General features: G+C 49.5%; 2 protein-coding genes across 7 annotated transcripts; one reads left to right on the top strand and one right to left on the bottom strand.

Annotated features, from left to right (window-relative positions):
• Window positions 1-1,726: 1,726 nt before the first annotated feature.
• Window positions 1,727-4,979, bottom strand: LOC143274264 (uncharacterized). Its single transcript, XM_076576412.1, has 2 exons — window positions 4,895-4,979; window positions 1,727-4,221 (listed from the first exon to the last, which is right to left on the bottom strand). The coding sequence occupies exon 2, from the start codon at window positions 3,229-3,231 to the stop codon at window positions 2,611-2,613; it is 621 nt and encodes a 206-aa protein (XP_076432527.1). The 5' UTR covers window positions 3,232-4,221; window positions 4,895-4,979; the 3' UTR covers window positions 1,727-2,610.
• Pkm (pyruvate kinase M1/2) lies at window positions 2,909-27,229 on the top strand. 6 transcript variants are annotated; one of them, XM_042281048.2, is made up of 12 exons: window positions 5,014-5,188; window positions 10,567-10,683; window positions 12,970-13,136; window positions 13,641-13,732; window positions 16,829-16,960; window positions 17,611-17,797; window positions 18,935-19,205; window positions 19,870-20,020; window positions 20,191-20,343; window positions 23,292-23,458; window positions 25,793-25,974; window positions 26,568-27,229. In XM_042281048.2, the coding sequence occupies exons 1-12, from the start codon at window positions 5,139-5,141 to the stop codon at window positions 26,672-26,674; spliced, it is 1,776 nt and encodes a 591-aa protein (XP_042136982.1). In that variant the 5' UTR covers window positions 5,014-5,138; the 3' UTR covers window positions 26,675-27,229. The 6 variants fall into 6 exon arrangements, with proteins under 6 accessions (XP_076432521.1, XP_015859261.1, XP_042136982.1 ...); XM_042281047.2 differs by lacking the exon at window positions 23,292-23,458 and adding an exon at window positions 23,845-24,011 and having other exon boundaries at window positions 5,050-5,188; XM_076576405.1 differs by lacking the exon at window positions 5,014-5,188 and adding an exon at window positions 5,986-6,250.
• The last annotated feature ends 366 nt before the right edge of the window (window positions 27,230-27,595 follow it).

Here is a 27,595-nt window from a genome sequence, read left to right on the forward strand (position 1 = left end):
TTCATTTACTGAATACTGAACATTTTGAAGAGGTGCTTCATACCTAAGATGACTTTCCATGTGAAGCTCAAATGTTTTCTCCTCCTTGAAGCCTTCTTTCCCACAGAGACAACTCTTTTTCTCTTTATCCCTAACTCCAAAAATCCATCATTTCTTCTTTTCAGGGTTCCTCTCCGGGAAACTTTGCTCTACCATTGTGATAGAAGAGTATTTTAGGTCTGAAGAAGGCCTAGTGTAAAAAGGCCTACTGGGAAGGATGGTAAACACTTGTAATCTATGAATTCAAGATCACTGAGGGCTATAGAGTGAGACCCTATCTCAAAAACAAGTCCAATGGGTATAGTTTTAGGGGCAGGTAGGGCTGAAATGTTAAGTTCTGCTTTAAACCTGATGATCATGCCTTGTGGGCAGCTCTGGTAGTCTGTCTTGTCCTCAGAAATAACACTACCATTTCCAGAGACCAATAGGTCAAAATGGGACAGCTTATAATCTCACCATTTCAGCAGGGCCAAAGTTTATTTTGCAGCTCCTGGGTTGGAGTATGATTTTTTTTTAACTTACCCTTGCCCAAGAATGCCCATTGAATTTTAAGAACTTTTAAGCCATTAAAACAGATTCTGTGGTCTTTTGGCCAAAATTCTGCAGTACAGTGAATCTCAGAATTTACTCTCTCATCCTGATCAAGTCAGTGAACACAAAGGAAAGGCTTACTTTAGGCCTATGTCCTTCACCCTGGTTTCCTGTAGTCTTGGAGTTTCTATAGATCAAAGGAATGCAGATTCAGAGGGAGAAGGCAAGTCTGAATTCTGAAAGTTGTTCTGCTCCAGTCACCGGAAAGCCCTCTAAGGCTAGGCAGTAACCAAAGGAAGGTGCCTGGTGGACACTGTTGGACTCATCCACCTATAATTAACTGATCAAACTCCACCCTGCGAAATAGGGATTGTCCTCAAGTTACTTTTAACGGACTGTACTTGTTAAATTACAGGTCTAGTCATAGGGCGAGTGATTAAAACTAGAACAGAGATAAGATACAACCTAACCTTACTCTTCTGTATCATGTGGACCTCTCAGCAAAAGCAAGACAGTAACCTTTAGGAAGCCACTCTGACACATTTTGTCATCTAATGTGAACATGACAGGCTGTAGTCTGCTACTTCCCATGAACCGCATTTGTGTAACTATCACATCACTGAAACCTGCAGATGAAGGGCAATTCTTAGCTGCCACCAATTCTCCAGTTTAATGGATATTCATGTTAATCTTGGAACCATACCCAGATTGGCCTCCAGTCCTGCCTCTGTCTCTTAAGTGCCAAGATCACAGACTTGGGCACACATAGCTTTTTATCTAGATTGGTGGTGGTGGTGGTGGTGGTGGTGGTAGTGTGTGTGTGTGTGTGTGTGTGTGTGTGTGTGTGTGAGAGAGAGAGAGAGAGAGAGAGAGAGAGAGAAGACAGAGACCAGAGAGAGAGCACCTGGGATTGCCTAGAGCTCACTGTGTAGCTCAGACTGAGCCTGGACTCCACAGTTTCTTCTGACTCGGCCTCTTGAGTGCTGGGATTACAAGTGTGAGCCACTATGCTTGACTTCCAGTTAGATTTAGAACTTTGGGTCTCAGTCTGCACAGTAGACCTCAGCGTGAGTAGATAGCTGTACCGTGTACATATGGTTCTTAGTTTTTTCTACCCCTCTCTGAACAGAAAGAAATTTGATTCTCCACATAGCTGTAACTTCAGGTGTTCTTTCCACCTTAACAACCAAGCATTTACTTCTCCTAAACTAAGGGGACCATGAAAGGCTTACAGAGGAAATTACAAGACATTATTTCGCTACAAATTAAATTTCTGCTGTCATCCTCCTCTAATCTAAACTGACAGGAAGTGGAATGAAGGCCTGTGATTCAGTCACAAAGGTGTCTGTTTGAGTTGGTCACACCCATCTTTTTCCAAGAAAAAACAAAAAAACCAAACCTAAGAGACAGTCTTCACATTTAGAATGTGGCAACATTGTATCTGCTTTCAAAACTTTGCTGAATGAGGACCAGTGTTAATAGATTAAGCCCGATAAGTACTGTTTAAGACTAGAATTGGGAAATTAGAAAATACCTTGTAGGAAAAAATTAGGAAGGCTCCTATACTACAGATTTAAATACATGACTGAGTCGAAAACCGGTGCTGACTCCTGCATAGACATGCGCTGCGTGATGGTCAGTTCTGCACTGATGACCTTGGATTGGTTTTCTGCTGCTCCAAGGCGCTTAGTGAAGGATTGGAGAGTTTACTGAAAGTATTAAGATGGCCCCAACCTGTCCTTTCTTGTTATGAGGCCGCGCGCGCGCTCACGCTCCAGGAACACGCTCCCAAGTTCCCCCTACCCGGCCTCTAAGGCTGGAACTTTCTGGGAGGCAGCCCAGACCTCCGACCATCCCCTGCTCATATCACCCCAGCTTCCCGTTCCGCTCAACCTTGGAGGGTGCGCTGGGGCGTGCACCGGGAGGGAGGAGAGTCCCCGGGCGGGGCTGGAGGAATGTTCGGGGACCTATAAATCTGGGCACCGCCCTGGTAGTCCAGGGCAGATGGGGCGACCTGGGCAGAGGGCCAAAAAGGGAGCCCTATACAGCAGCCCAAGTCCTAAGGCAACAGGTGGCCGAGGCGCCTGGGGATCTGGGGGTAGTGGTGTCCGTGACTCTGAGGGCGGGCCCTGCCTCCTCGCCACTTCCCCATTGGCCATCAGGAAAAACCGAAGCGCAATTTTGGTCTGCTGTGTCCTTCCGCCACAGAAGGTAGTTCTCCCCAAAAGGGCAACCTGCCTGTCCCGCCTCCACCGCGCTTCTCTGAGAAGGTGCGGACGCCCGGCGAGACGCGAGAGGCGGGGCGCCGCTGGCTGCCGCGGGGATTGGGCGAGGGGCGGGGCTGCGGAGGGATTGCGGCGGCCCGCAGCTGGGATAACCTTGAGGCCCAGGAGGCGCAGTCCCGCACAGCAGCGACGCAACCTGACCGGCTAGAAGTCCGACTTTGCAATCGTTGCAGGATCCGGAGTACGCCCGAGGTGAGCGGGGAGGGCCTACACCATCTGTGCCCCAGGGCCGACGCCTGCGTCTGCGGAACGCAGGCCTGCCTGCCCACGCGGGACCCAGGCTCCTGGCATCGTGCACCCCAGTCCGGGTTGGGGGAGAAGCTGCTTTGAGCCCAGGTCCTGAGCTTCCAAAGTCGGAGGGGCCAGCCAGCCTCATCCCCACGCGCTAGTTCTGGTCCCTCTTCCTTCTCAATCTGGTTCCACCCTCTTATCTTGCTCCTGCCATCCTCTCCACCCTGTTCCCTCCCACTCTTCTCCGATGCTCATCCTCCTCCAGCATTCACTAGTAGTTCTTGCGCCCTTCATCTTGGCTCTGTGCCCTCCCTCTTTCGATCCCCGCCTTGTTTTTTTTTTTTTTTTTTTTTTCTTTTTTTGGTTTTTCGAGACAGGGTTTCTCTGTGTAGCTTTGCGCCTTTCCTGGGACTCACTTGGTAGTCCAGGCTGGCCTCGAACTCACAGAGATCCACCTGGCTCTGCCTCCCGAGTGCTGGGATTAAAGGCGTGCGCCACCACCGCCCGGCCGATCCCCGCCTTGTAATCTCCCCTTGAAAAAACTGCTGCTGTGCTGCTCCCCCCTTCTGCCCCGTCATTCATCCCCCCCATTCAGGTCAGCGTGCTCATCCCGCGCCCGTGCACGCTGCTCCCGGTCGCCCCTCCCCCTCCATTCCGGTCACGTCCGCGCCGCTGCATCCTTTCAGCATCCGGATCCTCGCCCCTCCCCCTCCGCGCAGCTTCCCCCTCCCCTCCCCATTCTGGTCACGTCCGCGGACTCCCCGCCGGCCCTCGTGGTCCGGGGCGAGTAGGTAGGATGCAGTCAGTCGCGGTCCTGGGAGATGTAGCCACGGGTTACGTAACGTCAGTCTTCCCGGTGGCGGGGCAAGAAGGGTTGGCCGCTATTCCTTCCTATTTTCTGCCGCCGCAGATTCCTCTGGTTGCCGGCGAGGCCTGCGGGGCGCCTGCAAGAGCTGGCGCGCTCCATCCCACGGTGGCGGGGTTGCACGTACCGCAGGGTGCCTGGACCAGCCGGTCGCGCTGCTCCCACGTGCTGGCGAGGGACCGTGCGGGGGGAGTGGGCGATCAACCAGGAGCGGTTTCCGAATGAAGCTGGAGCCCGACGACCACACACTCAGAGCCCACAGAGCTCAGTCTAAATAGGGAAGCAAAATTTGTCAAATCAGTGCTGTGGGGGACATGGGGCCACACAGGGTGGTCTGCATACTGGGTTTGAAGAAGCAGGAAAGCACCTAGTCTGAAGGTTACTTAAAAACCCAGGAGATTGATAGGAAAAAGTGAGCCTCATAATGAAGGTCCAGTCCTGCGTGCAGGCAGCGGGGGATATAAACAGGTTTTTGGAGGTGGTTCCGCCTCTGATCCTGTGTCCGGAGTAGACGTTTGCTCCAGGCTGCTGAAGTTACTGGTCTCAGTGTAAGTACGGGACATACCTAATGCAGTGAGGAGTCCCGGGTGAAATGCCCAGAAGGGCATGCTTATGCCCTCTTTTTGTCAGTGAATGAAACACAGTTACGTTGAAGGCCGCGAAACTGACTCTTTGTCTTCCTGCTATTCCTATACACGTTAGTGATAAGCTTGGGGAGGCAGGAAAGCTCTGAATACCCAGTATCCCCCTGGAAACAAATTCTCTCTGGAATCCGTCGGTGTTTACAATGTAACTATGTAAGTTACATTGCAACTCTCCTGAGAAAGGAGCCCGCCATCTAAAGAGAAATGCGAGCAGCCTTTGTCTTCGTCTGTAAGGTAGAAACAAAGAAGCTACCCAAATCGATGCCTTCCGATTCTCATCCCTTATTGTTCACACTTACTTACTGCATGCTGGCTTGTAGGAAGTTAGGTTTGGCGGCTGTTGCATGCAGTAAGTTCTGTTGCCACAATACTCAGGGTGTGGCTACTTTCTAGGGTACAGAAGGGAGGGCCTTGGGTCAGGATTCAAGGTACCATTGTTAGCAAACAATTTACCCTCTGGTAGCCTGAGGATGCTATTGGTAAGACGGTGAGGCTGTTCTGTGGGAAAGTGTAGTCTAAACCACCACCGGGTCTGTGGGCAAGATGACTCAGCCTTTCAACTTAGCGGCATTTGAGAGGATTCTCATCCTTGGGTGAGTAGGGAGACCTGGTTCTCCCAGATGTAGTAAGATCTCCTGTTTAGTGAGTCAAATGCTGAACTGGTGTGCATTTCCCTAAATTAAACAGTATATCATCCAGGCTGAGTGTGGTGGTGAATATAACTTTAATCCCAGCGCTGGAAAGGCAGGACCAGGCTGTGAAACCCTGTCTCTGTTGTGTGTGTGTGTGTTGGGAGGGGGGTAACAAAATGCAGGTGACCAGGCCCTTTGTGCTACCCTAAGAGCATAAGTATGGAGTGGCTGGTCCTACTCTGTATACCTTCATTCTTAACTGATAGGCACAGCAGCTTCTCATGGAACAACCTGTATCCAGAATGGCAATTTCTGTGAACTCATTTCGGAGTTCCTCCCTAAGTCAAATTGTATGGCTTTTTTTTTTTTAGTACACAGCTATTTTCATTTTAAACATTATATTGAAAGTTGTTATCTAATTCATAGGGAAATTTGTTTTACAAAGAGTTATTAAGAGCTGTGTTCCAGCCAGTTGTAATGGCCCAAGACTCCTTTATTCCTAGCACTCTGGAGACAAACACAGGCAGGTGGCTATGAGGCCAGCCTGGGCTGTATATAGTATAGGCTTGCCTAGGCTACATCGTGAAACGTCTCGGAAAACCATATCCCCAGTGAGTGACTTGGCACATTTCATAGTTGACTCCAAACAACTCACATCTCATGGGGGTTGGACATGCCATCTGTGTTGTGACATGAAGGTGTTGGTCACAGGAAAGGACATCTTATTTCTTCAAACTGTTGATTTCTTAATATTGAGTAGAAGAAATGAGGAAACAGCCGTGGACAGGAAGGTAGAAAAAAATCTCTTGGATTAAACTACATTACTTGGGTTTTTAGTGTCTTTTGCTGTAGCTTTTCAGCAGGAAGTCAAGATGAGTTGGCCAAGAACTAAGGTGGAGATTTGAACGAGAGGAAAATGACTCACTTGACTTTCAGTTTCTGAATCATCCCAAATAACCCACAGCCAAGTTAACTGGTAAACTGCAAGAATGAGTTGATGGCTGTAAAATTACTACTTTTCTGGTAAGAGTCCTTAAGCACTGAGTCATCCTTGTAAATTCCACTCAGGTACAGATAGGTGTAAACCACAGGCTGTGATGTCCATTCTTCCTGACTTGATACTTTCTTGGATCTTGCAATTTTTAGACTGGATGTGGAGTATTCAGGTAGGAGAGGTGAGCCCACGTGGGTAGGGGCCTGCAAACCCCTGCTGGCTCTTAAGGCCTAGAGTAACAGCTCAGCCCAGGACTGGGGGTGGTCTTAGAGCCACCAAGCTGTGCAGTGAGGCCACACCCCTGCCTAGTTTGTGCCTGTCTGCACGTAGGAGGGAGGGAGGGCTGAACTGCAGTACCTCCAGTGGCCTCTGAGACGCCCCCTGCTTCCCCACTGAGGTCTGAGGAGCGAGCTCTGAGTCTCTTTCCCAAAGCTAAGTCTAGAGGAAGCTGCATCCCTTCCAAACATTTTTAATTAACCCACCGGTCATATTTTGGTTTTAAACTACTGGTGTTTCCAGCCATGAGTGTAAAAGATTTTACTCTATGACATGCTCATTTTGGAGGAGTCCAAATTTGATTAAGAAGTAGGGAAGAACTGGGTGGGGTGGTGCACGCTTTTAGTCTCAGCACTCAGGAGGCAGAGGCAGGCAGATCTGGAGTTTGAGGACAACCCCAGAATCTGTAGAATCCGTTCTTTTCTCAAAGAAAAAAAAAAAGGCTCTGGTAACAGCGCTGTTAACATAGTAGCAGATGCCTGTAATCCCAACATTCAAGAGAGGGAGGAGAATCTGAAGTTAATAGTCATCCTCAGCTGCTTAATAAATTCAAGGCCAGTCCAAGGTACATGAGACCCTGTATCAAACAAAGCCAACAACAGGATTGGGTGTCCAAAATCCAGGGTAGAGGGTGGGCACAAAGGAATGTAGGGGAGAGTTAAGAGGAGTCAGGGGTTGGAAGAATGGGGTTATTTATGGATTGAATAAAATCAGAATACTTTTATTTTTGGGAAATCTAAAAATACAGGTCAGCATTGATGCTGAGTTCTGGGTGGTAGAAATAATGGGGTTAGGGGCTCCACTCCCCCTTGGGAAGCAGGGCAATAGTTGTAATCCTATAAAGGTCACCGTAGGCAGGCATTCGCAGTAAGTAGGTCAGTGCTGGGACAGCTGGTGCTGCCTCCCCACTTTAATCCCCCCCAGACACGACTGTGGTTCAGGGTTGAGCCTGGGCCTCGGGTTGTGGAGGCCGTTTGTGCATTCTGCTTCCACCTGGTTCCCTAGGCTCCTAAGCCAGGGTCCAGAGTGGGCATCATTCCCAGAAAGAAACACTGGCTGAATAAACCTGCTAAGAGGCACCATGTGCCAGCAGAACAGAAACTTCTCCCAAATCACCTCCTTCTGGCTCAAACTAGTTCTCTGCTCAGCAAAGCTGAGATGGAAGCCAGGAGACCTTGGTACTGAGGACTGTAGAATTTCTTTTCTGTCCTAAAGTAGAATGGTCTTTCTGGGGAGGGGGGCATAATTCCACAAGAGTTTAAAGTAGGACTGTGAAGGGTAATATTAAATAAATGAGACCTGGTTTTTGCTTGTTTCTCTCTTTTAGCCACAGGAATTATAACTCCAAAAAGTGGGCTCATGTTCTGAATAGCCTGGTAACACCAGACCTTTCTGATAGAGAATTTGCTGGGCTTAAAAGATAGACCTCCCGCTGGGTATGGTAGCAAATGCCTTTAATTCCAGCATTCAAGGGGCAGAGGCAGATGGATCTCTCGAGTTTTAGAGTAGCCAGGGTTATATAGTAAGACCATGTCTTAAAAAATAAATACACCAGGCAGTGATGGTACATGCCTTTAACTGGGAGGCAGAGGCAGGCAGAGCTCAGTGTTCTCGGGCAGGCTGGTCCATAGAGCAAGTTCTAGGACATCCAAGGTTACACAGAGAAACCCTGTCTCCATCTGCCAGGAATGTTTGTTGGCCACAATGATTTGGACCTACATGAAGACCTAATAGGTAGACTGAGGCATGAAACTCTGCAGCATGGCCCGACAGGAATGTTAGCTCTAGGAGTAAGGGTTGCATTGGGCATTTTTTTTGTTATTTGTCTTTATGACCTTTGTGCCTGATATGAGGGAAACATGTGAAGGGCCAGGAACTGCCTGAGATGGTAAAGGGCAGAGCCGAGCTGAACTGGGCCTGTGCGTGCCTCAACCTGCAGCCCACACTGAAGCCCAGGCTGGTGTCTCCTTTCTCACAGAGGGGCAATGGCTCTGAGGAAGATGCTGCTGCAGGGGCTCCGGCTCAGGAGTAAGGCCCCTGCCCCTGAGCACGGTGTTTGCTGCTGTCACTGGACATGCCAGGCTTCTGCTGCTGACTGGAGGTTGGCTGTGCATGTGGGTGCCTCCTGAGGAGGATGCTGGCATGGGTGGGGCATCTGTCCTGGCAGGCACTACTATGCAAGGAGCTAGCCAGTAGGGCAAGCCCTTCACAGAGGCCCACCATGCCCTAAGAAACCAAGGCTGGGGCTGCTTTCTTGGGCCAGAGAAGACCTCAGAAGGGGTACTATATATATTATAGATAGGTAGGTGGTTGGTTTGAGTTGTGGGGCTCCATGGGGGCTGTGGGATAGGCAGAGGAGCCCTGGTTGGGGGTGGGGAGGGGGCCCCCAGGTCAGAGGCTGGGAAGAGAAACGGCTCAGTGAGCTGGGCTCTAGATTAGCAGGGAACTTGAAACACTTGGAAGTTGGTTAAAGTCTATTTAATTGTATCAAACCATTGTTACATATTTCCATTTGTCACTTTGTATCTGATGACAAGATACTCCAGTCTGCAAACTTCCAGTGAATTCTAGATGGGTTAATGAGTTATGTATTTGGAGGACAATGAAATGTATGAAATTTTACCTGCTAAACTGCATTTCCGGGCCCTGAAGGCAGCAGCCCTTGTCTATCAGAACATTGTTGTCTGTATGACAAAGGTTGTACTGTCAAGTCTGAGAGCAGTCTAAACAGGGAAAGAAAATTGCTGAACTCTGCCATGGTGCTGACAGGTTTGGGTCGTGGAAATTTTCCATGGATTATGTTAGGTACTTCTTCCTTTTGGCTTTGGGGTCAATGGATCAAGGTGCCCTTCCCAGGTCAGAGAACCTGCCCTGAGAGGCACACTTGTGACTGAGGGCGTAGAGGACACACACAGCTTTCACTCCATTTTAGCAGAGTAATCCTGAAGGGCGTAGGGCTGATGTGTAGAGCTTCACTGAAGATTTATTTACACTTAGATTTTCTTAAAGCATTTCACATCAATAATTTTATTAGTGAAGGCTATGATGCTGGGTACGGTGACACATACCTTTAATCCCAGCATCAGAAAGGCAGAAGCAGGCGGATTCCTGAGCTGGGGTCAGTCTTGTCTCTACATCACCTGCAGCGGCTCAGGGATATTTAGTGAGACGCTGTCTCGGGAAGGGAGCAGGGAAGGAGTGTTTTCATGAATACCACCGCCCAGGCAACAAGATGATAGTTTTGACATTTGTCCTTTTATCATGAGGTGGAAGGGACCAGGTTTTTTATATAAACTGGAGAATATGGTGGTGCATACCTGTAATCTCAAATCAACAGGAATGATAGTAAATTACAGGTTTAAAGACACTTCAGTGGGGTCAGTCATAGTGACTCACTCCTGTACTTTTTTTTCTCCCCAAAGCTGAGGACTGAACCCAGGGCCTTGCGCTTGCTAGGCAAGCGCTCTACCACTGAGCTAAATCCCCAACCCTCCCCCTACTTTTTTTAGGATTTATTTATTATTATGTATACAGTATTCTGTTTGCATGTATATCTGCAGGCCAGAAGAGGGTGCCAGATTTCATTACAGATGGTTGTGAGCCACCATGTGGTTGCTGGGATTAGAATCAGAACCTCTAGAAGAGCAGTCAGTGCTCTTAACCACTGAGCCACCCCTCCAGCCCCCCACTCCTGTACTCTTTTAACACTTGGGAAGTTGAGGTAGGAGGAGATAGCTCAGTGGATGAAGGAATTTGTTTCCCATGACCCTAGTTCTGTTCCCAGGACCTCACTGGTAGGAGGAGAAAGCAGACTTGTCTTCTGATCTCAGCACAGTGCCTACCATGCACCCCCTAAAACTAAATAGCCATTTTTGGGTGTTAGGGGATAAAGTACCACAGGGGAGTCACAGTAGGGGTTCACATTTACCTCCAGAGTTTCATTAATCATGTCTTCTCCTGTGTGTGTTTAACGTAGCTGAATCTCTAAGAGCAACTTCTACCTGGTTATTAAGGTAACTCCCACAAAGACCTTCAGTTACACTCAGCTTTTACCTTAATCCTTGTACAGCTCTCCAGAGCAGACTATACTCAGCTCTGAGCGGTCTCTCCAAGTGGGGCCGAGGAGTCATCCTGAGTCAAAAAAAGAGCAATATGTCACCGGAAGCCCAGGCCCAGAAAACCAAAGGTATGACCTGATCATCAGTGGCCTCAGGCAGGAGTTTGCAAGGAGATACAATGTCTCAGATAGAGAGAAGAACCGCCTGGTGACTTTTGAGTGAAGTGGGTTCAGAGTCTGTTCCACTCATGCTGACTCCAAGTGAGATAGATCTGAGCTTACTTTACACAGCAGGGCTGCATAAGGGGGCGGGTTGACCACCAGCGTGGTTACCAGGTGTTTGGAAGGGTCTGCACATGACTGTGCTGGGGGGGGTGTCTTTGCTCTACCACTTGGCATTTCTATAAATAGCCCCTTAGAGACAGAAGGGGCTGGTGCCTTTGATCCAGCTGCCCCTCCCCCCAGGCTATCCTGTGTTTTTTTTTTTTTTTTTTTTTCTCTCCCCTCTATATTTCTATCTGAATATTTCTCATCTCTTTCAACTCAAGAGTACCCTGAGGGAAAAAACTAGGGGAGGGTCTCCCCACAATGTACCATCCATGCTGTTCCCTCAGCAGCCACCTAAGCATGGCTGGGAGCCATGGGAGTTTGTCAGCCAGGTTTGTTTCAACCATGGGGAGACAAAGAAGCTGACTGCCTGGGGACATCATGTGTGAGGACTTCCTAAGATCTGGGGAAGGGGAAGAGGGAGAAGGCAGAGAGGCCTTAATGAGACTGAGCGCATTTAACAAACACTTCAAGGTGCCTGGGATAGAACCCAAGTAGACCTCGAGATGAGGTTGACTGTCTTGGGGAGTTAGGGATGAACAGTGTTGGCCACCAACAGTAGCTCACCCCTCCTTAAAAAGTTTTCAATTCTTGCAGTGAATATAGTGGTGCACCCCTGTAAGCCTAGCACCCAGGAGGCTGGAACATGAGGACTGCCGTGAGTTCAAGACCAGCCTGGGCTACATACAATGAGAACTTGTCCCGTGAAAAGTTTTCCATTTCTGTGGTTGAAGACTTTTGGCCTCCATTTTCTTTGGATCATTTGTAGGTTACAGAGGTCTCTGGCTGTTGCCAGGTCTCAGGTAGCAGAGTTTTAGATGAATATTCTTCAGGCGTCCAAAAGACACAGTCCGTAGAGTGAGGGTCTTTGACTGGCAGGGGCTTGTTATAGAACTCAGGCTGAAGACTCTAGGCTCTGGACTTTTAGAGTGTGGCCTGAGAATTCAGGAGAAGGACGGCCAGCTTTGTTCCAGCCTCTCAACGTTTGTCAATGCAGCCCAGAGCTTCTCCAGAGTTCTGTCTCTAACCAGCTCAGTGAGCATTTAATTGTCAGTCAGTCATAAAGTTAAAGCAAAGGGCAGGGCAGCTGTTAGGATTGTGACCTGGGTGGTTAATTGCCTGGAACAGATGTTCACACTACTGAGAGTGTGCTACCTATCAGACATGGATAGGGAATCCAGATGGTCAGAAATGTGGCTGGGGAAGCCAGGGCTAAGGTCAGCACTTGGGAAGATCAAGGATAGTGAACTGAGCTCAAGGTCAATGGAGGTTACGGAGTGGATTCCAGGCCATCGGGGACCAGCTTCTGTGCAGTTGCATTTCCAAGGTTACAGATGACTCCTTGGTGAAGTCGTAATGACTTTGGAGCTGTTCCAGAGCGCTTGTGTGCAGTCTTGTAGATGTTGCTGGTGGTTTTTGCGAAAGAATTCTGCGATTTTGCTTCCTACCCAGAAAAACTACATTTTTGTTGCCTGCCGTTTAGATCTTAATTCTCATGACTAATAGAAGCTAAAAAATAAACTTGGGCGATGAAGCAGTGAAAACCTAGAACTCTGGAGCTGAAAAGGACTTGACGTTTACCTCCCTGGTCAGCGGGGCCATTTTGGGTTTGACATACTTGGAGATTTGACACCGCCTCATGGTAGACTTCCCAAGACACTAAAACAGGCACTGGTGCTTGTGTGCGGAAGAGATGTCCCTTACAACTTGTTTGGGGGTGTTTCTTATTACAACTTTTGAGGAAGTTTCTTCATGTGTCTGAAGTGATGTTCTTTCAGGGTGGGTGGGAAAGGTATCAAAGTAAACAGTAGCTCGCACTGGAACCCTGCTTGCTCTGTTCCCGGGGACTAGATGCGTGGATGGGAAGTTGCTTTTGTTCATCAAGGTCTTTGCTGTTTGCTCACAGTCACATTGAGCCCTTTGCCCAATTTGAGGGTCACCCACATAACCAGCACGTGCCCGGCCTCCGTGTAATTGTGCACAGAGCCGTCATCGAGTTAATGTGTAAGCGGGAGGCAACTGCCTCTGCCAAGTGGCTCATTAAGCACTGTCCAGTCTAATTGCACTATTCAACTCTCTGGGACCCAGGACCCCAGCAACCATGCCGAAAGCACACAGCGAAGCGGGGACTGCCTTCATTCAGACCCAGCAGCTCCATGCAGCTATGGCTGACACCTTCCTGGAACACATGTGCCGCTTGGACATTGACTCCGCACCCATTACGGCCCGCAACACTGGCATCATTTGTACCATTGGTGAGTGTGGCCCTCCCCTAAATGGAGGCTTCGTAACTGATTATCTCCTGAAAAGCGTAACCGTTGCACAGCTAACCTAGGTTCTGACTGAGGCCCTGTACACGTTTATGGGGAGTGGCCATAACGAGTTACACTTAGATTTCTACAGTAGATGATGTTCAGGAGGTCTTCCTTCGGGGTTCTTTGTAGGAGTATTTCAGAGACCTCGGGTCTTTTCTGTATGGTCTGTGTCACCCATATTCAGTAGTTAGACATCTTGAAGGCAAAGAAAACTGCCTCTACCTTCCAGATTATGCAGGGGCCCTGAAGACTTTGAGAAAATGGCAGTGTTTCCCCCTCATAGAATTTAAGAACTTTGACTAGTACAATTCTTTCTGTTGATTTCTGGAGTTAATGATTGAAAAGCAATTAAAGGATGAAGAGTTTTGATGTTGAACAGATTTCACACATTTTCCTGAGTATCACGGCTTTCTTCTTGTGACTTTAAATGTGTATTATTAATAGGTCCTGCTTCCCGATCTGTGGAGATGCTGAAGGAGATGATCAAGTCTGGGATGAATGTGGCTCGGCTCAATTTCTCTCATGGATCTCACGAGGTGGGCCTCAGCTAGACTGCTGGGACAGGAGGTGTCCTATTCATTAAGGATGATAATCCTGGCAGGTGTGAGTCTGGGTTTCTCAGTGAATGGGACATTGTCCTGGCCCATCCCAGATTCCTTCTTCCCTTCCTGCCACCTTCATTGGCCTAGACAAACAAGGTCTGCTTTGTCAAGGACCAGGGCCGTCTCCACCCTGAACAGAAGGCAGGAGGGTTTAGCTGGAAACCCCTCTAGGCCATCATGTGTCTTGGCTCTGCGCTTGGCACCCATGCCCCAGGGTTTCAACAATGGCTCCTGTGGGTCTGGTGACCAAAAGGTCATACAGAAGATTGGCTCTGACTTAGTTCAGTTCTGAGATGGTTAGGGAGGTCCAGAGGACGGAGTCTAATGCACAGACTACAACAGGTCATATCCCAGTCTGCATTGTCTTCCCAGCATCGGGGCCCTTCCTAAGAGTGAGGTGGGAATGCATTTCAGCTGGGGCTGTTCATTAGCTGTTCTCAGTGAACATGAATATATGCAGGAAGCAGATGGCAGCTGTTAGAAAAGCCCCTTTGTGACAGTGCTGAAGTTGAGAACAACCCTTTCTAGCAGTTGGGCAGATGAGGCATCTAAAGAGCTACCTTTTGAATACTTTGTCAAACTTGACTGGATTTCCTACTGGCATTGATGGAGGAGGGAGACAGTCCTCTCCTACTTCTTGGTTCAGGGTAAAAGTATTACCCTGTGCTCTGTTTGCCCTCTGACCTTTGGAAGTTGTTTGAACTAAAAATAGACATGGAGGAGCCGTCCAAGAATTGAACCCCTCCTTCCCAGAACATGAGACTCTTCACCATAGATTCCTGAACCCATATTACATAAATAGCCTGATGGAGGCTAGCCCCCAAATGTCATGGGGCCTAGGGTAGTCCAGTGGGCACCCAGGCAGTATATGGCACATCCTTGCTTGGTGTGATGGTACAGAATTTGAAGCAGATTTGTGAGTTCAAAGCCAGCTTGGGATACATGGCGAGTTGGAGGCTAATTTCAGGAACATAGCAAGATCCTACTGCAAACCAAAATCAAGGTGGTTGCTTTCCAAGCTCTGCTGCTCTCGGGAGGAGCAACCAGGAGTAAACACGAGGGTGAGCCTAACTCAGGCAGAATTAGATCCACTTGCCGTGGTCCTTGCAAGTAGAGTATCTGTGGACTCTGGTTTGCAGAACAGGCAAAAATAAATTTGTGGACATGACCTTTAGGCTTTTCATTGGCTCTTGAATCCAGTAAAATAATACCATGCAGCTCTAAGATGGCAGTGCCTGGTGAGATCATCCAGACCAGCTGGGAAGAGGCCAGCACCGGCTTGAGTTTTTAAACTGTAAGAGGCATTTGGAGATTATCTGTACTTTGAATCTTATTCCTAGATTGGGCTTGGGCTTTATTTATTGCCCTTGTGAGTTTATTTTTAGGTTTTAGACTGAGATAAGGATAACTCCAGAAGGTTTGGGAGGCTGATCTGAAGTCGTCCTGTGATGTCATGTAAAGCAAACAGTTTGGCGAGTGTCAGGTCTCTTATTTCATGTGCTCCTTCGAGGAGGAGCTGGGGTGCATTTTTGCTGGTCTTGGTGTTTTAAGTACTCCTGGAGACGCTGGAATTGCACCCCTCCCCCAGACAGGAACATCTGCCCGTGGCATCTGCTCCTTTGACAGCTCTGGTAGTCTCTTGATTATGCCTGGTGCTGTTCACGTGGGCAGAATGTGTCACTTCTTGCTGAACAGGCAGTGCTGGACCGCCACACTGACTTTTAAACGGCCTAAATTTAGAGCCTCTGCAAGGATGGCACTGGTGGGTACCAGTCTGCACCATTTGGTAATCAGCCAGCAGAACCATAGCTGTGGCGGTGGAGGACACGCACCACCTCCCAGAAGTGTGCCGAGGGCTAGCCATACAGAGAATGTTAGTGATGGACCACCCAGGGTTCTAATTATTAAGATTATAATGCGGTTTTATATACATGAGGCCAAAAATAACTATTTGTTGAGAACGCTTGTGAATGGGATGAGGTGTGTAACTCAGCAAGAGCAAATCCCTGGGGTTAATATCACTCATACTTAAAAAAATTGTTAGGCCAGGGGAAGAGATTTTAAGTCTAATAAAGTAGAAATTATACAGCAGTAATTCTTCAGTGGAAATTAAGGGCAAAATCTAAGACTATTATAAGGGGCTCTCTAAAACAAACCACGGCAGTCTGCTGACTTACTACAGATTCAGCTTTCAGGCACCTTTGGTCCTTGAAGATAAAGGACTGGTTCTAACCCTCCTGTCTCCTGTAGATAACAAACAGGCTTGCAAGTGGCCTTCCGGCGCACAGTGGTCAAAGGACAATGAATAAAGTGATGAATTCAATGGCCCGTTATCAATGATGTCACATGGATCTGTACTATCTACAACTTCTTCGGCTGCCTTGGCTCTGAGTCCACAATTGAGAGAGGAAAAGGCCTTTGGGAGGACTATTTATTATCGCAAAGGGCAGTTCTATCAGAGATGGGCCACTCGTCACCTGTTGCTATTCCCTTTCTAATCAGATCTGAGAAAGTGATTGGGAAAGGAAGTGTCTGCGTGACTGAGCAATGAGCTGTTCAGCTTGGGCCATTGTTGACCTAGGTCAACAACTTTGAGTTTGCATTGAAGTTGGGATCGATTGTGAAAACAGACTGACACAGACTGCCAAGCAGACTTCAGACACAAATCCTGGGTCCTTACCTACCCTACTTGTTAGCTTTCTTTGAGTCCTAGGCACACTAGAGCAACTGAGGGGTCACATAGCTACTTTACTTGTAGGGTGGGTTCATGATCCTGCCGTTAATGGATTTTAGGGGTAGAGTTCTGGAATGTTCTAAGATTTGCTACTGGAGATGATTCTGTGGTAAATGGGGGACACAGTCATTTAGAGGGAAGAGTGGAAATTGGTAAGATGAGGGGATAGGGATGAGGATAGAATTCAGACATTTTCTTCTATAAGTGATCAATCAACTTTGGCTCCCACGTAAGGAAAGGAACTGGAGTCAGGTGCGGTGGGGGCACCTGTCAATCAATCTTCCTTCTTTCTCCAGTACCATGCAGAAACCATCAAGAATGTGCGTGCGGCCACAGAGAGCTTTGCTTCTGACCCTATTCTCTACCGGCCTGTTGCCGTGGCTCTGGACACAAAGGGACCTGAGATCCGTACTGGGCTCATCAAAGGCGTAAGTATCTTAGGAAGCTAGGAGTGCTCTGAGAGCAGGCAGCCCCTCCCTCTGGTCCTCTTCTCTAGTTTCTGTCTTGAGGTAAGTATTTTAGAGTTTAGGCCTACAAATGATAGGGCCTTTTGGTGTGGGTGTGGGTGTTCTGTATGGCTGTGCACCACATGCATACAGTATACTGCAGGCCAAAAATACATATCCCCTGGAACTGGGGTTATAGATGACTGTGAGACACCATGAGGGTGATGAGAATTGAACCTAGATCTTTACATGGACAATAAGTGCTCTGCACCACTGCATCATCTCTCCAGTCCCCACATGAGAATATTTTATTCACTGCTGTTTTCATCTGCATGGCTAGGAAATACTATGTGGGGAGGGGGCATTTTTTTTTAAGCCTAAAGTCTCACTGGTGAACAGGTGTTTTCTCCCCATTTCCAAAGACAGAATAAGACTTTACTCCTAGGAGAAATGTGTCTTGGTACTTTGGGTCAGGCTTTGCACATCCCTGGCAGGGGTGCTGGCCCCTACAGTGCACACACTGCATCCCCCTGCGGGGGGCGGGGCGCTGGCCCCTGCAGCACACACACTGTGTCCCCCTTGGGGATGCTGGCCCTACAGTGCACACACTGCATGCTGTCTTAAATCTGCAGAGTGGTACTGCAGAGGTGGAGCTGAAGAAGGGAGCCACGCTGAAGATCACCCTGGACAACGCCTACATGGACAAGTGTGATGAGAACATCCTGTGGCTGGACTACAAGAACATCTGTAAGGTGGTGGAGGTGGGCAGCAAGGTCTACGTGGACGACGGGCTCATTTCACTGCTGGTGAAGGAGAAAGGTATGCATGGTCCATGGCCAGTGCCCATCTCCAGAGCTCTGAAATTGAATGTATCATAGCTCCTTTGGTAAAGTATTTGCCTACTGTGTGTGAAGGCCTAGGTTCAGTCCCCGGAGGATCAGAAGTTTAAGGTTATTCTTAGTCAGCATCCCTGTTCTGTCTGAAAGAAACACTGCCTCAAAAGACCGAAAAAACCCACAAAGGGCTGGTGGTAATAGCACTTGGGAGTCGATGGGGGTGGGTCTCTCTCAATATGGCATGTATAATACACCTATGTGCCTAGAAATTTCATCTAGGATACTAGATGAAATATACCCATTCTAAACAGTTTGTGGAAATATATTTAAATGGTTTATGTATTTGTTGTTGCATTTGGGTTTTTTTTTTTTTTTTTTTTTTTTTTTTTTTTTTGGTTTTTCGAGACAAGGTTTCTCTGTGTAGCTTTGCGCCTTTCCTGGAACTCACTTGGTAGCCCAGGCTGGCCTCAAACTCACAAAGATCCACCCCCGGCTTGCATTTGGTTTTAAGAGGTTTCCTGCAGCCTAGGTTGGGCTTAATTTATATAACTGAGGCTGGCCATGAACTCCTGATTCACCACGTCTGGCTATTTATTTGGGGACCAGATCTCACTTTGTAGCCCTGGATGGCTTGGAATTCACTGTATAGACCATATACTGTGTCTTGAACTCAGAGGTCTATCTGCATCTACCTCTTGAGTGCTACGCTAAAGAAACCTGTGCTACCACTGCTGGGCAGTGGTAGCGCACGCCTTCAATCCCAGCACTTGGGAGGCAGAGCCAGGTGGATCTCTGAGTTCAAGGCCAGTCTGGTCTACAGAGAAAGATCCAAGACAGGCAGCAAAACTGCACAGAGAAAAAAGAAAAATGGAGGAAAAAAAAACTGTGCTGCCACACCCAAAACTCAAATTTCTTAGCAACCTGTGAGAGTGGGTATTTATAGGTGAGGGAACTGACTTAATGAGTCACATTGCCTTGCCTGAGGTGTTGGAGTCTTGCTTGATCGCCGCTGTAGTGTCCTCTGGGTGGAGTAGCGTGTAATTCACAGAACTCAGAAGGGGCGGGGGGACCCTCATCACTGATCCTCATCACTGATCCTCCACACCCACCTTTTACACAGGTGCTGACTTCCTGGTGACAGAGGTGGAGAACGGTGGCTCATTGGGCAGCAAGAAGGGGGTGAACCTCCCGGGAGCCGCTGTGGACCTCCCTGCTGTGTCAGAGAAGGACGTCCAGGACCTGAAATTTGGAGTGGAGCAGGATGTAGACATGGTGTTTGCGTCTTTCATCCGCAAGGCAGCCGATGTGCATGAAGTTAGGAAGGTCCTGGGAGAGAAGGGCAAGAACATCAAGATTATCAGCAAGATCGAGAACCATGAGGGCGTCCGCAGGTGAGTCCTGCATTCCTTTGCACAGCCCAGCCCTCTGTGTGTGTGTGGGGGGGGGGGGTTCTGGATACCTGCCCACCAGAATATTGCCTGTCAGAGTCAGATCATCATAGGAGCCTGATATTTGGCCTGCGTTTTGGGACCCATCTGGAAACTCAGGGCCTGGTCTCCATGCTGAAGCTTGTAGCTTTGTGGTCTTTATTTAGAACACATAATGACTGATGAAGAGTGATCTGTTAGCTTCCCATAGGAAAGAAAGCACATGATGCTTTAGTTAAGTTGATATTCATAAGGATGAGGCAAAATAGAGTGACTAATTTGACTGTCTTGATAAGCCATAGGAGCTGGTGGACCTGTGGGAGGTAGAGAAGAACTATACAAGGGTGTAAGATCCAGGCAGAAGAGAAGTGGGTCCACGTGACTCATCGCCCTCACCACCTTTCTTCTGCTCAGTGAAGTATTCGTGGTGGTGGTGGTGAAGAAAACCAGTGGGCAAGATTATTAGCCTAGTCTCCGGGTCAAGGTTGCCTGGGTGCCCACAGGCTTCTGTGTGCCCGAGGGTGTGGCCCTCGTGGGACATTCCAAGCCAGGGACCTCAGGGAAGCTTCTGTCCTCCCTTTGTGTTTTCTGCTTCCTGTTTCTTCATTATCTTGCTTTTCTGCATCAGATTTGATGAGATTCTGGAGGCCAGTGATGGGATCATGGTGGCTCGTGGGGACCTCGGCATTGAGATTCCTGCAGAGAAGGTCTTCCTGGCTCAGAAGATGATGATCGGCCGATGCAACCGAGCAGGGAAGCCTGTCATCTGCGCCACACAGGCACGTGCTGCTTCCTTCCGTGTGCTCTGCTTAGGAGACCTGGGTCTTGTCCCCTGGTCCCTGTTCTCCAGACATGTGCACCTGTACACCATGCAGGGAGTCATCTTGGCAGTTACTTGTCACTGAACCTGGCCCCAAGTGTCACCTTATCTCACCTTGTCTTCTCACAGATGCTGGAGAGCATGATCAAGAAACCCCGCCCCACACGTGCTGAGGGCAGTGATGTGGCCAATGCAGTCCTCGATGGAGCAGACTGCATCATGCTGTCAGGAGAAACAGCAAAAGGGGACTACCCTCTGGAGGCTGTTCGAATGCAGCACCTGGTAAGTCCTCAGCGCCTGGGATTGAAAGCAAGCTCTGCAGAGAAGGCTTCTGCATCCTCTCCCGTGGTCTCTTGCCTTCCTCCATGGCACAGCAACAAGAGTGAGATGGTGTGTGTGGAGTGCTTTTTTTGTGGGTTTTTTTTTTCTCCTCTCTGTTGTACATTCATTGCCTCTACCCCACCACCACCCCTCTTCCTCCTGCTCTGGAGGATGCTGCTTTCATTACATAGGCCACATCTGGCAAGAGATTTAAGCCCTAGGATTCAATCCAAGGATGCCTTGGACCTTCTCCTGGACGGTTCAAAGGGCCTGGTGCCTCTGCTAAAAAAACCAAGAGTTGGTTCCCAGCTGGTGTCTTGGTTTGGTTCCCAGCTTGATCCCTGCTAGTCCCGTGGACAGATGCTTCTTCACTGCAGGCTGTACCCGCACTGAGCTGTTCTGAGCTGGCCTTGCATGGTGCCTGTGTCCTGGGACTGCCTCCCCTTCTGTGCCAGACCCAAAGCAGGGATATAAATAGAGCTGGGTGTGGCGGGAAGGGTGCTGAACCCCGCAGGCACTGGACTAGGAATATGGAGGAACTGTGAAGACTTTTCTCTGGAATATGTTCTTTAAGACATTGGTCAGATACGGTGAAGTCTGGCATTCAGAGGATGAGGCAGGAAGATAGCTAAGAGTTTGAACTGAATCACCTCCTTCTGCTGACTGCTTCTCAGGGGTGGAGACCCAGGTCCTTGGCCCTATGTTCTGCCCTGGAAGTTCTGAAGAGTCAGTTATTGGGCTGCTTACTTTTGCCTGATGAAAGAGTATTGTGAAGTAACTTTTGAGAGTTTCTGTTCCATTTTCACCCAGCAAAGGACCCCTGTCCTTTTTGTGACCCAAGTTTCCCACCAGCCCCCAAATCTAAGACAACTGACAAAAGAAGGAACAGACCTGGATTAGCCATCTTGCCTTTCTTCCCTGCATATATATCTGATTATTGAGTTTGTGCAGATTCCAAGGTGAACTGAATTCTTGGCTCTGTGACCTTTTCCATAGTTTATTATCTGTGCCCCTATATTGGAACTGACAGACCAGCCCTGTCCTAGAAGGGTTGTATATAGCTTGGACATCATCACCTGCTTGTGTGATGCAGTTACTGTTATGACAGGTATCGAGGGGTCACATCGCTGCCCATGGCAGGAAGGTGTTTGTCCTCCCAGAAAACCGTGTGCCTTTGATCACCCCCACAGTTGCTGCCTTCCTGGTTTTACACCGCATATCCCTTTCCTAGCTACCTACTTAGTTGTGTGATCTGCCCACAGAGTGGTCAGGACAAGTTAAGGTTGGCATTGACCAGGTATTCTAGTATGTATAGCTGTGGGCGAATTAGGTGACCTCAGGACCTTGCCCTAAGATGGGTTGGATGAGATATTAATTATAGCCTTGGCATTAAACATTTATTGCTGTCATTAAATGTTAGATAAGCCTCTGAGCACGTTGATGTAATCTTCATGGCCTCAATGTGTAAACGAGAATCACATGATATGGTAAAAGGTGGGTTCCAGCCCAGGTTTGCTGTCCATTTGCTGCACCATGCTGTAGAGTCAGCTTAGTTCTGATGTCCATGTCCTCTCTTCCACGCCCTCCCTGGTCTTTCCTGGGAACAGACACCTTAGAACCTCGAGGCTGGGATTGCATGGTGCTGCTCAGAAGATGAGTCACAGAGTCTAGGTTAGACTGTGGCTGCCCCTTCATGGGGTGCAAGCCTCTCCCTCGGCCATCAGTTAACACTGAACAGCATCTCCCCTTACCTGTCTGCTGTTTTCCCCTGTGTCTAACTGATGCAGTTCCTGACTTAAATCAAGAGCTAGGCATCCCAGCTACACCTGTCCTTTGCACTGCATGCATTCCATTCTTAACCAAAAGAATGCTTTTCGCTTGTGAATCTGCTTATATCAAATCAATGAGATGATTTGCTGGTTCCTTCTCATCCCTCCCATACTAAGATGCTGATGGTTTTAATTCTCTGAAACTTAACATTTCCTTTCTAATGCCTGGTCTTACCTGAACAGGTAGTCTGTAATATAACACACTAGCTATCTTGCAACGGTTTTAATTATTAAGTTTTAATCTGTGTCTTGAGGGACATGCCCGCATGCTTTCACAGGCATGAGTCTCTTCACATGGCTGTTCAGTGTACTGCTCTTAAGTGAGCCAGAGTTTCCACTGTTATGTTTAGAACTGGTACACTGTGCAGCTTTGGTTCTTTTGACCCTTGACCCCAGCTTCCAGAGCTGCCCCAATGTTTCCACTGGAAACACTGGGCAAACCCTCCTGTGTCTGTAAACTAGGCTGGAAGCCCTGCTGTAGTCAGGCAGCCATGTGAAGAGGGAAGGGCCTATTCCTTCCTGTCAGCAGTATCAGGAGGCAGTGTGGTCAGATGGAAGTGGTGTGGCCTCCACCTTGGCATCTTTCCATTGAAAGATGACTACCATGAAACCATGTCGAGGTCCTGGGGCCTAATACCACTTTTGTCCCTTCCTTAGCTTCAATCAAAAGAAAAAACAAACTTCTAACCCACATTGATGGTGCATGCCCATTATCCCAGCACTGGAAGGCTGAGCTCGGTAAAGAATGATTTTGAGGCCAGCCGTGGCGAGTTGAAGGCCAGTAAGGGCCACGGAGTAAGATCTTATCTTAAAAACTCCAATGGGGGTGGGGGAGGATAAGAAAAGAGAAAGGAGACAATCCCAAGGGGGTAAATAAAGTCTTTCCAGCATGGAAGACTTTTCAAAAGTAAACAGTGGAAATCCGCACACGGTCTTGACCACCCTGCCTCTGTATCTGCCCAAAGGACAGATGTAACTACCTTCCTCTCTGATTAACTCCCTCTGTCTTTCCATGTGTTGTCTCCTGTTTTTTTCCTCCTTCATCCCTCCTCCTCATCCCTCCTACCCTAAACCTTACAGATAGCTCGGGAGGCTGAGGCAGCCATGTTCCACCGTCTGCTGTTTGAAGAACTTGTGCGAGCCTCCAGTCAGTCCACAGACCCCATGGAGGCCATGGCCATGGGCAGCGTGGAGGCTTCTTATAAGTGTTTAGCGGCAGCTTTGATAGTTCTGACGGAGTCTGGCAGGTAGGGCCCTGAGGGCAGGTATTGCTATAGGCTAACCACTTCTCGCTCCAGCCGCTTCAGGAAAAGGCAACGAGGCCAGCTTGGGCACAGCCTCTCTCCTTCAGGAAGGCAGCCAAGGAGGTCATGATAGGGCCAGGACCAAAGGATTCCCTCATGGGTACTCTGGAAGTCACAGGCACCGGTGCAGGATGGTTCCTGGGGAGTCTGTGTCTTGCTCAGTTCAGAACATGCAGTGACTGCTCCTCCTGGCACTTTTGTGCCCAGGGACATTTTCTTCCTTCCCGGTTGTCTGTGACTCCCTTCCGCCCCGTCCATTTATGACAAAGCTCTGACCACACCCTGTCCCCCCCTCCCTTCGTCCCTCTGGACGGATGTTGCTCCCCTAGATTGCCCGAGAGGCAGAGGCCGCCATCTATCACTTGCAGTTATTCGAGGAACTCCGCCGTCTGGCGCCTATTACCAACGACCCCACAGAAGCTGCCGCCGTGGGTGCCGTGGAGGCCTCCTTCAAGTGCTGCAGTGGGGCTATAATCGTGCTCACCAAGTCTGGCAGGTAGGAGGCGGCAGTGGTTCCCCGGGGATGCCCTGCTCAGTTGGCACCCCTCCTTGGGGATCCCCAGAGTGGCTTTGGGCCAAGTTTGGCCGCCACCAAAGGACTCCAGGCAGCACTCACAGGTATCCCAAACCCGTTTGGCCCCAATATGAGTTCACAATGAATTGGAAGCAAATACCAGTTTTGCTTTAGTTCAGTTACCGTGTGGCCTTTAAAAATCCCGTTTGGAGGCCTGGAGAGATGGCTCAGTTGGTTAAATTGTTTGCTATGCGAGCCTGACCTGGTTTGGTTCCCAGAAACCATGGAGGAGGAGCAAACTGACTCCTGATCTCACATACACGCCGGCAGATACAAACACTAATAATAAGCATTTTAAAATCCCACTTGGAGGGTTTGGAGATAGCGTCTCAGTGCGTATCTGTTGCACAAACACGAAGACCTGATTTTGAATCTAGCACCTACGGTAAGGTGAATGCAGACAGGAGGGTGCTGAGGGCTTCCCAGCGAGCCAAGGGAGACATCCTGTCTCCAAAAAGGAGATGAGAGGTGGCCTGGCATTTGAGGGCACTGGCTGCTCCTCCAGAGGCCCAGCACCTACATGGTAGCTCACGACTGTCTCCCTCTAGTCCCAGAGGAATCCGTGCCCTGCTGTAAACCCCGCAAGTATTACATGTATGTGGTGCACCCATGCACGTATGGGCAAAATCCTGTTCATGTAAGTGAAAAAGGAAACGGTGCAGAGTGATAGAGGAAGATGCCCGATGTCAACTGCTGGCTGTGCGCATGGGCACACAGAGGCACGCACCTGTGTGCACCACACACTCCACAGTAAATAGTGAAAATACCCAGGTGTGGATATCCCATGCCTGTAATCCCACTGCTCATGAGGCAGAGTCTAACCTGGGCTAAGGCTGTGCACATGGACTGAGTAGCAGCAGGTGGGCTCCCAGGAGCTCCAGGATAAAAGATCTATGCTCATCTTGTACCTCAGTCCCGCACCTTGGCTATTAGCACTAGACCTCTGGAGCTTCACTGAGGAGTTCCCTGATTCCAGCAACTACCTCCTTCAAAGCCTGTGGGTGCAGGCCAGCAGGAAGATGGGTGTTTTCTGCTGTGCTTTGTCTGGTCCCCCAATACATCTTGTGTGTCTTCAGAGCTTGTTCAGTTAATTTAGCAAGCCTGAAACACATCTGCTAGAAGTAGACACTATCATTTGTCACAGGTTGTTTAAGGAGGGGTCCCTAGATGGATCTAGATGGGCCAAGCATTCCTATACCGTGCCTGGTTACCACGCAGATTTTTTTTTTTAAACCCAAGTGTGTTTGGGCCTCTAGAGTTCAGTTGCTGGGACTTCCATGGGAACAGCATAGTGCTGCAGACTTAATACTGTTGGCTGCCAGGGTCTGGTCACCCTGCTGCTGCTGTTTGCAGAGACCAGAAGTCCAGAGTTAGGCACGTGCTGCTTGGTTTGTAAGTGTTGCTGGCAGCTGTGGGTGCTGGTGAAGGTGGCTTCCTTGCTACATGGAAGGGCTCACGATATGGGAGGGATTCTAGCCATGGTCCTGTGGGACTGCCCATACTGTCAGTTTAGAAAGGGCAGGAGACAGGACGGGGGGGAGGGGGGGCTGGCCTGTCCTCGGAACAGAGTAAGCTCTACATGGGCAAGGCCTGTGGCTCAGAGTTGATATTAGAGAGTGAGCTGTACTGAAGGTGCTTCCTGTCTCCTGGGTCTTGTGACATGTGTTTAATGCTCGGTCTGACCAACCTGTTCCCCATCTCAGGAGTGCTCACCAGGTGGCCAGGTACCGCCCACGTGCTCCCATCATTGCCGTGACGCGCAATCCCCAGACAGCCCGCCAGGCCCACCTGTACCGCGGCATCTTCCCTGTGCTGTGTAAGGATGCGGTGCTGGATGCCTGGGCTGAGGATGTCGACCTCCGTGTGAATTTGGCCATGAATGTTGGTATGTAGCTGGAAGCAAAAAGATGGGGTGCTGAGCAAGGGCTCTTCTGGGGGTCCCGAAACTGTCCTTCTCTGAAGAGCTGAGCCCCTCTGTCCTTACCCTCCCAGATTAGGGCCCAAGGCAAAATTAATTGCCTCTACTCATTACTGAGGTTCTCTTAAGACTGGCTGGAGCTACTGTGCTGTGTGTAGGGCACACAGATTACTACGTACTGCTGCTGTGGCCTTTACTCCTGTAAAAGGTTGGATATCCAGGGGCAAGAGCGGCCACCTGGCTCTGAGCTTGGGCAAGGCTGACCACACTGGGGTGTAAACTGATCTCCAAAGGTCCCTGCAGTCTGAGCTCAGCCTTTTTTTAGGCTAGGAGGTTTGCACCACCTTGTGGTAGGAAGAATTGGCTGGGCAGCCTGGTCCCCTACCAACATTGGGATTATAGGTACTCTTTGGAATGTACCTGCCTGGCTTGTGTCTGGGCTAGGAGGAAAGCGCCACCTTGTGGTAGGAGAGAGTAATGGCTGTTCATTTAGGACTGGGTGGGACTTTGGGGCAATTACCCTACGTTACCTCTGCTCACCAACCTTTCTGCTCTTTCAGGCAAGGCCCGAGGCTTCTTCAAGAAGGGAGACGTGGTCATTGTGCTGACCGGGTGGCGCCCTGGCTCTGGTTTCACCAACACCATGCGTGTAGTGCCTGTGCCTTGATGGCCCTCTAGGGCCCCTCTTCCAGCCCCTCCTTTCCCACCCCCTCCCCCATCCCATCCATTAGGCCAGCAACGCTTGTAGTGCTCACTCTGGGCCATAGTGTGGCGCTGGTGGGCTGGGACACCCGGGAAAATTAATGCCTCTCTGAACCGTGGACTAAAGCCCAGCTGTCTATCATACGGCCCTACCCGAGCCAGGGGTGAAGGAGGAATGCAGAACTGGAAACCCTCTGGCTTTATCACAGAAGGGCAGCGACATCTCTGTGTACTTTGCTCCTGTAGAAAGTTGCCCAGAGAATTCCCAGCCCTGGCCTGGAGTCAGGAGACCACAAGAGTAGGGGCTTAGGGTACGGGGCCCAGGTTCCTGTGTAGATAGCCTTTGGCCCTGGCCCTGACTTGCTTCCCCAACAGCCTTGGCCTCCCCCGCCTCCCTGTGCACTCCTCAGCTGTTACTGCAGACACACACACTCCACTCTGCACCTTCCAGTCGACCGCAGCATCTCCAGGCCTGTTGCTATAGTGCCCACCTGAATGTCAATAAACAGCAGCTGAAGCACCTGTGTCCTGTTCTTTTCTGCTGGGGAGTGGTTGAGCCCTGCCCTCCGAGCAGGTGAAAATGACAACGGCCTTGTGCTCAGCCTTGGGTGCCATGGTCCCACCAGATCACCTGCAAGGCGTAGACATGGAAAGGCCGCAGCTGAATACTATATATGTACCGAGTATATAAATGGCCTCCTCCAGCACCGAGGCTAAGTGTGTTGGAAAGCCCATTCATTGTTCTGTTCTGTTCACGACAAAGATGGGAAGGGCCGGGGACAAGTTCAGCTAGCACCTATGATGGTGGATAGACTCAGGTGCCCCTTGTGCTGGTGTGCTGACCCCTGCAGTAGAGGCCCCTTGAGGCTGCTCTGGGCTGAGTCCC

The sequence above is a fragment of the Peromyscus maniculatus genome, chromosome 7 (assembly GCF_049852395.1).
Source record: "Peromyscus maniculatus bairdii isolate BWxNUB_F1_BW_parent chromosome 7, HU_Pman_BW_mat_3.1, whole genome shotgun sequence".
Taxonomy (NCBI): Eukaryota; Metazoa; Chordata; class Mammalia; order Rodentia; family Cricetidae; genus Peromyscus; species Peromyscus maniculatus.